General features: G+C 41.7%; 1 protein-coding gene across 1 annotated transcript; it reads right to left on the bottom strand.

Annotated features, from left to right (window-relative positions):
- Nucleotides 1–1,497: 1,497 nt before the first annotated feature.
- On the bottom strand, nt 1,498–10,651 carry crkl (v-crk avian sarcoma virus CT10 oncogene homolog-like). Its single transcript, XM_034123038.1, has 3 exons — nt 9,430–10,651; nt 8,223–8,697; nt 1,498–3,756 (listed from the first exon to the last, which is right to left on the bottom strand). Exons 1-3 carry the CDS (start codon nt 9,738–9,740, stop codon nt 3,622–3,624), a joined length of 921 nt encoding a protein of 306 aa, XP_033978929.1. The 5' UTR covers nt 9,741–10,651; the 3' UTR covers nt 1,498–3,621.
- Between the last annotated feature and the right edge of the window lie 1,011 nt (nt 10,652–11,662).

Raw genomic sequence — 11,662 nt, forward strand, 5'->3', positions numbered from 1 at the left:
AATATCAGAGCAAACATCAAAGTATAATTTTGAAAAGGTTAGTAAAGAAAAAACTGCACAGTATAATATATCAACATTTGAATAAGTACTTTAAATAAATGTCATAGTGTCTGTACCTTTTATGATTTTGGGGCATCACTTAGCATGCTCACCTTGATCAAATGGAGTTAAGTATGTTTACTTATGAATATCATTCGACAGCAAAGCCTTTATTTGTGCCAACCTCTCCACAGCATGGCAGGCTCCATCAATTAGTGTGAGGGCGGTGTCGGTAATGGACTGTAGGAAGGCTGTCATCGACCGTTCTGCACATCCATTAACACACACACACACACACACACACACACACACACACACACACACACACACACACACACACACACACACACACACACACACACACACACACACACACACACACACACACACACACACACACACACACACACACACACACACACACACACACACACACACACAGCCCAGAGGAGAGGTCAGACTCCGCTAACTTTGATTCATTGTGTTCATTCTCACTGCGGCCACTGCCTATCACAGTCTGAGGCAATACATTGATTGGCTTTAATGACAATTTAACCCGGCACATACACACACAGCACAAGGCTTCCTGGGGTAAAGCCTAAGCGTGAACTGAATGCACAGTAGATCCTTTCTCTAATCAGGAAATAGCTGTAAAAGACACAATTACAAAACCATATACTGAAATGAAGGAACCTAAAACATGTCACTAGTGAAGAGGATGTTGGCTGTTATGATTGGCTCCAGGTTAACTGTATGTTAAATAGGAGTTACTGTATGTAAAAGCTCTGCTACACTATGCTTGCGTTTCAATTGCTTTGATATTTTTTCCAATTGTCTATTTACGGTCATCCAATAAGTTGTGATTTCAAATGAGTTTGATGCTGTGACTTCCCATACTTGTATCCATTTGTTTTACAATCCCATAATATCAAACAGCTTATCCATCATATGGTACTGATGGATAAGGTTAGGGAGGTAGCTTGCTGCTGCATCAGCACATAGGAGGTAGCATTTGGGGCTTTCTGTCTTAAGGGTCTATTTTAACCCAAACCTTGAGTATGTCCTTAACCTAACAAAGCCATTTTAGTGAACAGCCGGGACTAAAATAATATATAACTTATTTTTTAGCTCCTGGGGTCTTAAAGTGTGTCTTTTTGTACTTTGTTTGGAAAAGGTTGAACAAACAGTTACAACATATGAAACATTGCCCTTGAAAAGTTTTCCATTAGCCATCTCTAGGTCAGCTGACTTTCTTTTCTTAGCACTTCATTAAAATTCATTAATTGCCTCCTTCCTCCTGGGCGCAGCCAGAATCAAAACTGGAACTGTCAAAAATTAGAGCGAGAGCAACTGTCCTGTGCTCCAGATACACAACCTGTGAAGCCCGGCGGCTGCTGCTGCCCCCCCCCCCACCTTCCCAAAACACAACGCAGAGGACAGATTTGAGACGAGAAAAAGTTAAAGAAGTAGACGTAAATTTTATTTACTTGTTCTGTACATAAAGGGTCAATACCAGCACAGGTGTTAACCATGGGAAATATTAACACATGTAAATGGTTTAAGAAAATAAAAGGCACAATTTTCAATCCTTAAGTAAAAGACAGGCTTTCCTAGAATATGAGAAGAGAGCACAGTAATACTGTTAATGCCATTACAAAACAACTCAGAAGCATGACAAAAGTAAGTTCACCTCAAGAGAAGGAAAGAATCAGGGTGTATTGCTTAATTAGTAATTTCATTAATTTTGATGAGGAATAAAAAAACCCACGCTGGTTGGTTTGACCAGGAGGGATTCAAATAAGAGAAACCTTGGTTTAATAAGGACATAAAATGACATTAAGCAGCATTTGGCCAGGCAGGACCATCTACCCGGCCAAGAGGTCATGCACAGAGGCAACCAGCAGGCATTTTCCCTTTTGTAAATGTCTCCGTCCGTACTTTTGTTTAACAACATCACTCATTTTGACAAAAAAAAGCTTGAATGAATAGCCGACTATAAACTGACATGATCAAAGTTGGGAACCAACTAAAAGCTGCACAATATTACTCAGAGTGAAGGGTCGGTAATCGATTTAAATGGAAAGCACTATGCGGAGTGTGGGGGGGGGTGTAATGGTTCATTCTTTACAGCAGAAATGAATAAATGACGGTTTGATTCTCAGCTCCTACTGGTCAAACTGGTTGTGTAGGAACAAAGATGCTTTTCCACACATTTGCATAATGAGACAAAGTTGTGCACGGACCGAATATTTAAGGACTAAAGCTAAAAAGAAAAACACTAAATTGACAGGAGTAACATTGCATTAAAAACACAAGGTTAGAGAGTGGGATTGCATGCGCTAAAATATGCATTTACCTTGCTCTCTGAAAGAAAAAAAAAGGCATTAATGGGATTCTCATTGGCTTGCTGAAAAATGTCCTCCTTTCCTGACCTTTGCCCTCACCTCAGTAGAACGCAGTCTTTGTGCCGATGCTGCGACGATGCATTTTTTTAAGCTAGCCTTTTAGATGCTTGTGGGAAGTGCTAGCGAGAAGGCTGTTGCTACTTGACTTTAGTTCAAAGCTTGACACTCCTATGCAGAAAGTTGAAATGTATCGACTAGTGCTGATGTCACTAAAAACCCTGCTAATCTCGAAGCAATGCATTTTCAGTTCAAAATAATGTGAAGGGCAGTCAAGAGAGGTACCGAGTGGACATGCAAAGTTTCCCCTCTACCATACATCTCCAAGTCACATACAAAAAAAAAAACATGAGTTGATCATGTGGCACAAATAGGAGAAAGATGAAATCACATAGGGCCGAAATATGCGTTTTAAACAAAGATAAATAAGTCTTGAAAGTCAGGTGGAAGTGTGGATGGGGTCATGGGACCTAAAATGTCACGGTGCAACCCATCTCTCCTGAATCCAGTCACGCATCACGTACATATTAAAAAAAAAAAACTGTCAACCTGAACAACTCACAGCCAATACCTGCGTGTGTGTCTGTGCTTGTGAGATGGTTAAGGTACAACAGTGACTTGATTGTTTGGAGAAATAACATTTGACCGGCTGGTTAGCTCCTCGTCGCCTCAGTGCTCTCCCAAGTCCGTGGGGATGTTGCTGTTCCCTACTTCGTACGAACATCGACACAACAAACACTTTTCCCCAAGACTTCAAACATATATTCAGAAAGAAACCTAATAAACACAGACATGTTGTAATGTAATGTGGTAAATATCTATTGTGACAGACACTTAATACATACGCACACACACACACACTGATGCCCAGTGATCTGGAAATGAAAAGGACACTAATGCAAAAACACATCGGCCAGCCTGGAACCAAGTCAAGGGATAATGAGATGGGAGGAGTGGGATCAGGTTTTTTTTTTTTTTAAGTTTGGACCCAATGTCCAAAGCTGTAAACAGTCAGAAAGCCTTGCAACGGTTGGCAACAACGGTGGGGTCGCTATCATGGTACAGCCCCAAGCAGGCAAGCATGTAACCGTGGCGACACTGGCGGGAACGAGGTGGAGACGGCCAGCAGGTTCAGGTACGGGGACGATAACTGGCGAGAGGGTCCAGGCCGACACTAGGGTCAGTCGCTCTCGTCCGGATTCTGGGGGTCTATGATTTTCACATGGGTGAATGGGAAGAGACCCCTTCGTCCGTTCACCTCGCCCTCCCATTGGCCGCTGATGTTCATCCGTGTTACCTTGACGATGTCGCCGAGCTGAGGGCAGAAAGACAAATAGCAGGGTTAAAGGAAAAGCAGGATTTGTGGGAAGTATATCTGGATTGGAAAATAACCTAGAACGGTTTGTCACTTTCTAGAAAAACTGCAACATTTCATGGTCACATTAAACTAGAATGCCTTACAGTGTATTAGGAGCATTCACTTTTACATTTCTGGAATAAAACTCACAAAATAAATCCTTAAACCGAGTTATATTTTGCGTATATAACAGAGTAGCGAAATGAAATGTTGAAACATAGCCCCTTGACAAATAGCACAATTTACTTGAATTATTTCTCAATTCTTAAGTGTAAAGATGCTGCTCTACTTCAACTAAGTGACTAAGCTGGTAACCGTCATGCAGATGCAGATGTGAACTGTAAGCTGGTGAGTAACGGCTGCAGACTGTTCAGATGCACACAGATAAAAAACAAGAAAGATAGCACTGGGTTTATAGTCCAAGGAAATATGAAAATGTGGCCAAAGCTTATCCTAAAGCACTTCATCCAACTACACCGTCTGCACATGTGAGCTTAAAAAAACAGTGATTTATTAATACACCACGTTCAAAATAAAAGCCTTTTGTCATTAAACTGTGGTGGAGCACAGTGCTGTCGCTCAGATGGGGTTGTGACATTGAATGCGACCCCAATCTGTTAAAGCCATATGTTCTTTGTGGGGGATTAGAAGGGAAAAATCTCCATCACTAAAACCATGATTGAAACGTGAATGTGAGGGCACGTGGCTTTCTCTTCAGAACGACGCTTCAAGGACATCTAGTCCCAGACATTATCTGTAACAATAATCCGTTACGTCATCCTGGAATGACAAGAATGCTACTTAGTCATACAAAGCTTCCGTGGAAAGAAAAAAAACGAAATCTTCATTCAAAAGAAATGCTGCAAGGAAGCGCCATAGCGAACACAAATTCAGCTCCGTACAAAAGAAGTGCCATTCAATTTGTAAGTGTTGAATTATATCTAATCTTCATTAAGAGCAGGCTGGTTGTTATGAATGCACGTTTTAATATAAATGTTGAAACATGTTGAAGATCTTGTTATTAGAAATACAGAGCAATAATAACATTTACTGTGATCACGGGAAAAGGAAATATAATCAAATAAAAGGAATAATATCCAACTCTTAAGAATGTAGAAGTGAAGCAGACTTCGGTCTAAAAAAACAAAACCCTAAAAATAATGTGCACATAACCTGATATAAATTTGTTGGGGACTGCGTGTCTGTGAAGTAAATAAATAATGACTCATAGCCGCTGCTTCTTCTTTTTCTTAAACCCCAGGGGCCGTGAAACAGCGACGGCACAAACCAAAAGCTTTTTTCTGTGAGCCGTGACCTATTCTGAGCCGACAGAGAGAGACATGATGAGACGAGGTGAGGTATGTGACGTCGGTCCAATGCTAGTTTTAGGGCAGTAAATCAAAATGACCACAAGGCTTGCCGGTTCCTTTCTAGTGACCAGTTTCTAGGGGCTTTGTTTCCTCGGTCACATTTTGTACACCACTATATAAATCAGATATTCCCTACTCATTCAGGAGAGTTACTAACATGTCTGGATGTTGGGCTTATCAGACCCATCAGTTGTGGCCTGCTGATTTGCATTACCATTTTCAAAAATGATAAATAGAAAATGTTTTAGGGCACCATTTTATAATGCACAAGTAGCAGGAAATAACTGTGAACTGCAGGGAAACCCCCTATGGAAGTCTACTTGTCAGGGAACCTATACAAACACTTGCAATGACAATAGCATCTTTATTCCTTAATGCTACGTGAAGTGAAGAAGAAAAACAGACCCTCAGCCTCAACACGGGCGATGTCTGTATAGACACAAGCACTGTCCCACTAATAAGACACAGTGAGACCAGCATACAGTCAACCATCACAGTGGGGTGGGGGGGTCACTTGTATGACACGGACAAAACCAGACACATCTAAAAAAAGTCCTTAGACATGTTTACACCTAATTTCCATATCAAACTTTCTATAACGATAATCCTTCAAAAAGAAAAATGTAAATCGTTTGCTTTTCCTTTGGGTGGCGTAGTGCCAATGTGAAACTGTTGCAGTGACACCAGTATGTGCAACCTTTCTTTATTCAAAGGATTAGCAAATTATGGAAATTCAGATACAGTTTTCACAACGGCAGCACATTTGAGGTGTCGTGATGCAGGACTAAAACATGTTGATGGAAAGAGGCAATTTAAATATTTGATTTCACCGCAGCTGTTATCAGTGACTCTGTATTTTGCTCACGTTAGAGACAGGTTCTTTAAAAAGGAGAACAGTGCCTTTTGGCAGCTAGAAACTAGGCTACTATGAATATTAATAATGAAGTACCACATATCTTAAATCTACTAAAAACACAGATGAGGGATAGGGATATCGCTAACTTTTGTAGAACACAGGTAACACAACCGTGGGGATTGGGAATATAGTCAAAATGCATTGTTGCGGAGTTGATTATAATTGTAAAATAAAAACAGTATTTCGTATATTCTATTTGAATCAAGTGTGCTCTGGAGTAGAACAGATGTGCTTACAAACCCCAGTTCTTTCACTCTATTTCACACACTCTCACAAAAGTCTACTAAACATGCATAAAACATGCATGTTCGTAGATGAAGACAATGCAGACAGTCACAGGACAATCTTTATTTGCCCGTAAACAGAAGCCAGCCTTACACTTCAGCTCGACCCACGTTACCGCTACACCGTCAAAGTACACAGAATTGAACAAATTCCACAGAGAAACATGTTTCTGTTTCAGTTCTCAAATGCTCGCTGTGTTGGCACATTTGTGTGCAGTCCCTCTTTCTCTGATCCCCTCTCTATGTCTCTATCTGTGGACTGAATTCACTTTTAGTTTAATGGAAGTTTCCACTTTGAGGAGATTGTTGAACAGATTGGTAGTGATGGGCGCAGACCCAGGCTAGCTGACATGTCGGGTTGACCCGCAACAGCTCACATCACAGAGTCAGTCTGAACAAGGCATTTCCTGAGGTGATGCTAATGTCTATTGTGAAAGGAACACAGGGGAGAGAGTAGAGAGGACATTGTTGTAAGAGGGAGCAGTCTAACCTTAAGCATGAACACCATTTGCTCAAGCTCCAAAACGTACACTTCATTTTAGAGTCACAGGGGCGGCCTGAGTACCAGCATAGCTCACTTCCTGCATCCACTGACACACTGTGATGTCAGTGAACGGCAGCGGAGACAGGCCCAGATGCCTTTCTTTCTCATCTGTCCCCTGAGGACACTGCTGCAGCTCAGACTGCTATCAGAGTGGAGCATGCTGGAGCCCCAGTGTATACGTGAAGTGCACATTATACATTACATTACATGCTGCAACATGTTACCACAGCCAGAGCACATTTGTATTGAGTGCACTGCTGAGAAATGCAATCGAGCCGTAAAATGCAACAGAGCTGCTGCCCTTTTAGCAGCTAGCAGGAACATGTAGCCACAGATAACAGGAAGAATGGGTGCTTGAATCACCCATACAAGTATATATATTAGGACACAAAACTGTAGTCAGTATCACCACAGTCCCCCCCCCCCAACACCTAACATCAAATAATGAATGTCATTTAGTTTCAATGAATGCTTAACACCAGTATCAATCGACAACAACTCCATGATCATTCAGCATGATGCCAGAGCAACACCTAGAGCGGCTGCTGTACAGAAGAGCCTTACATATTGGAGGTTTGCAGAAGAGCTGCAGGTTATCTTAAGACTCTTTCACACATCGTCATGGCTGTGGCAGCGCTGCCTTGTGTTAGCACTTTACTCATTAGCTACCGACTTCCACAGTTTCAATGCAGCGTGCTGGTTAACCTTACAAGAAATGATTCAGTGCTAAAGTAACATGTTTTAGGTGTGAAATAAACAGGGCCCTTCCCTTTTTTATTTTTTTAAATGTATAATGACGTTTTGTAATGTGTTGTTTTGGGGACTGTCTCCATTTGAACAGCTCCAAAAATAGAAAGTCACAGAGGATAACATGAATAATGCCGCCTTAATTTTCTCTTGTTTTTGGTTGACTTTCTCCATGCTGAAGCTGAGTGAAACAGACTTTAAACATGAAACCAGAGAGGGCATCAGAACACTGCTTCACAGTCTGAGTCGATTAGAAGCTGCCTACAACTTGGCATAGAGTTGTATTGCATGATATCACAAACGGCTGAAACACACATTTGATATACTGATTGTAGTCTTTGGTCATGTTAAGTCATATGTGCCAATAGTAAGTTAGTTTGAGGGCATTTCCCCATATGTTTCCCCCATATTTTGGATCATTTATAAAGATTACTTTAGTAGACTACAATAATTCATCTCAATCAAAAAAGCCATATTTTAAAACAACCCAGGAAGTCTACCTTTCATTAAGAAACGATATAGACAAAACACATTTTAGTTGAGTTAAATCCCATATCACATACCTCTAGAGCCAGAGCTGTTTTGTCGTAGGCGCATGGCACTCGTTTCTGAATTGCCTTTGCCATGACGGGGCCGTTCTGCATGGAGGGTAGAGGGCTGATAACTGCTCCGGGGGTGCCAGGTGGTAACGGCGTTGGAGTCTGGGGCTGGGCGTAGGCGTGCACGAGGGCGTGGGAGGGCTCAGGGATCCCATAGCTGTTGGAGTTGCGAGACCCATGGGAAGGCTGGCCAGGATGAGGTGAAGGTCGTACCAATTTCTCCACATAGGGAACGGGGATCATCCCCACACGCCCCTCTTTACTCTTGGCGCTCCACCACTGCTCCTCTGGCTTCTCCAGGATGATCAGGATCTCCCCCTTCTTGAAGGGAAGGTCCTCTGCATCGCTGCCAGTGAAGTCGTAAAGAGTCCGCACATACTCTAGGTTCTCATCTGGGACACCCAAGGGCTGGATGGGACCGCTCACTGTGCTTGGGTACCTTGAGAGATTACAATAAGGAGGCAAAGGAAGGAGACATAATGGGGTTACCATAAAAAGAAGGTCATTGTCAACTGAATATGAAATACATGGACTAGTGCCTGGATATACATTCCAGATGTTCTTGTTGAATGGCATTTAATAAAAGCTTAAGTTATGTCAAAGGGCAAAACGTGATTTACATACACCTCCAAGGACAATCTGAGTATAAATGTTTACTAATGTAGTGTATACATTAAATGGCAAGAAGGCATACATGGAATATCCATGTTCATTTCCAAGGTCTTTGAGCAAAATAGGAATAAATGCCACATAGAGAGATCTAAAAACAGTGCATTAGTAGCTAATTCCAAAATGGATGGCTGTGTGTAAGCAAACATTGCTAATCGTGTATATAAACATGCAAACCCCACACTTTACCAAAGTCTTGGCTAGTGATTGTTTATCATATGTTAAGAAACCACACATCAATAACAAACTGCATGTGTGAGGGTAGTGTTAATGTCTCTTCTCTCTTCAAATGTGTCAAACTAGATGCCCCATGGCATTTCAGCAGGGCACTGAGGTAAGCCTGAAAGTGGGTTGGTTTTGATAAAAATAGCCAAGCTACTTAACCTAGATTATCCAGCCATTGGTGGTAATATATGAGGCCCAAGTGTTATGTTTTTCTTCATCATAGTGTACACTTAATATCATGGGTTTAGTGGTGGGGGGTAATGGGGGATGTTCATACCTGGGGGCTGGCTCTATCAGCGTGGTGGTATCCAGGTAGTGGATTTTGTAGAACTCCAGCAGAGCAGGGAGGTGCTCAAATTCTTGGTCGCCTATCTTAAACCTCTTGCTGGGCAAAGAGTTGATTATATAGTGAGACACTTTGGAGTTTTCAGACACTGACAGCACGTAGTCGCCGGGACAGGTCGACGAGTCTCGAACCAGAAACATACCATGTCTCTGTCCTTGTAACCTATTCTGTGCCTCTTGTCGTGACACGGGTCCAAAATACCAGGCGGACCGATCAGATGAATCAAACCGAGCAGTTGACATTTCTGTTCAAAATAAGTTAGTAACAAGACTACAAATAAGAAAGAAAAGATAACCAAAAAGGCTAGACAATAAGTTAAAACGTGTGGTTGGGATTGGCCAATCACAGCAATTTGGAAGATGCAGGGCAGGGCATTCGTCGCCCTGAGGTTGTGTCGAGTGCTTTCTGCTGCAGGCTCCAGAGACCTCTGATTTAAAAAAGAAATTATAAGGAAACCAAAAACAACCTGACGTTTTCAGAGACAGGCTGCGACTGGCTTGATCCAACTTTGGAACATAATGTGGTTCCTGTGTTCAGCAGTCAACGGCTGAGTGATTGTTTGAGCGGCCAAAATAGAGAAACAGAACAACTTACGACAGACAAACATCGACGGAGAGCGAAGCAGCAACAAATGATAAATGAAGCTTCCCCTTTTCGTTCCGCCTTCCGAGAAAACACCGGGCTTCTCTCTTCTAATAATGTATCACACGTCAGTGTCAGAGAACGGAAAAGGTGGCCTCAGTTTTTCATCTGATAAATCCTCATGTCGGCAAAATGTCGCCAGTAGCCGCGAGTCGGAAACGAAATGATTACTTTGTATCTTCTTTATCTTATGGTAAGACACACGTCATGGAAATGTGTTTTTGAATCCCGTTTCTCGAGTCGGAGCCGACTTTAGAGGCTGCACATCACAAAAATGGCGGCCCGCAACACGTCTCCACACAAAAAATGATTTCACAGCAGCGGCTTGTCTCCTGCGCGTGCATCTCAGGTGGCCGCGCGGTAGGCTGGAGCTCTCGCGTGAGTTCCCGACTGCTCACGAAGGATAACGGCTTAAGGATTCTATAATATTTTACTTTCCCTTATTTCTACTCGTCCCCCCCCTCACCCGAGCCACCAGAAGTGCGAGTACGAGACCGAAAAATGGCGACGGGAGGGCTGGTCCCGCTTTCTGTCTGCACGTCACTGACGCCTGGAGGGGGGTGGAGGGTGGGAGGAGGAAATGGGGGTGGGCGGGTGACGAGACCATGGACTGCCCCCCCTCCACCCCCAGAGTGAAGTGTCAATCATGTTTCCATGACAGCTACAGAACATTTTGTATGACAGACGATAAAGCAGTGATGTTATCATTACAGGGCAAACAACCAGCAATAAATTACAAAATACACTATAGGCTTATTTTCGTATAGCAGCAAGACCCTGTATTAGGTTCCTGCTATGTCTTTTTGCATACGATGTCTAAGTGCAGTTCATAAATATGCAAAAACAAAGTAAACTATTTTTGATTACTTATAGTAACAATACAATTCTAACATTTGTTTCAAAATAAAATAATAATGTTGTATTATGTTCTAATAACAGTAGCAATACCATAAAGTAAAGATACTTGAATAAACATTTAGTCAAGTGCAAGTATGGAGCCTTTTGGTGTGTTAGTTGTTTAGGTTGGATATCCTTTTTTAACGACTTTGTACTTAACTAATCACATATTTTCCTTGTACTTATTTTCTACGTACAATATTCGAATTTTGAATTATTTAGGTGTATAAAGTAATATAAAATTAAAATAATTAAAGTATGCAAAACTGAGTCATTTGGAAAACAACTATGGTCAATCTTAAAATAAAGGCTATTTGATTTGTTCATACTTCCAAGATCCCCTTTTGGTTCCTGTCCTTTACAGTTTAATTTCAATTTTATTACATGTAGCAGGATAAATGAGTGACCGTAGATTTAATTCTTATAACTGATGACAGTTTCACATTCAATCACATCTGACAACTCAATCTTCTCAGACAGGTTCCCTGAGGACACAGGCTGTCCTATAAACGAGCAAATGTACTAATTTTAATCTATATTTATGATGTATTTCTGTGCAGCGTATATTATATATCTTCAGCTTTTCTGTGGCCTCTTGAGTAATTCATATGTTTGAGGTACAGCA

The sequence above is a fragment of the Trematomus bernacchii genome, unplaced genomic scaffold, assembly GCF_902827165.1.
Source record: "Trematomus bernacchii unplaced genomic scaffold, fTreBer1.1, whole genome shotgun sequence".
Classification (NCBI taxonomy): domain Eukaryota; kingdom Metazoa; phylum Chordata; class Actinopteri; order Perciformes; family Nototheniidae; genus Trematomus; species Trematomus bernacchii.

Bases quoted from the DNA above. Each gene is read 5' to 3' on its own strand.
- crkl (XM_034123038.1), bottom strand. From the start codon at position 9,740: ATGTCAACTGCTCGGTTTGATTCATCTGATCGGTCCGCCTGGTATTTT. The intron at 8,698-9,429 runs GTATGAACATCC...TAATCTCTCAAG, and splicing joins CTGATAGAGCCAGCCCCCAG to GTACCCAAGCACAGTGAGCG. The intron at 3,757-8,222 runs GTATGTGATATG...TTCTGCCCTCAG, and splicing joins AAACAGCTCTGGCTCTAGAG to CTCGGCGACATCGTCAAGGT.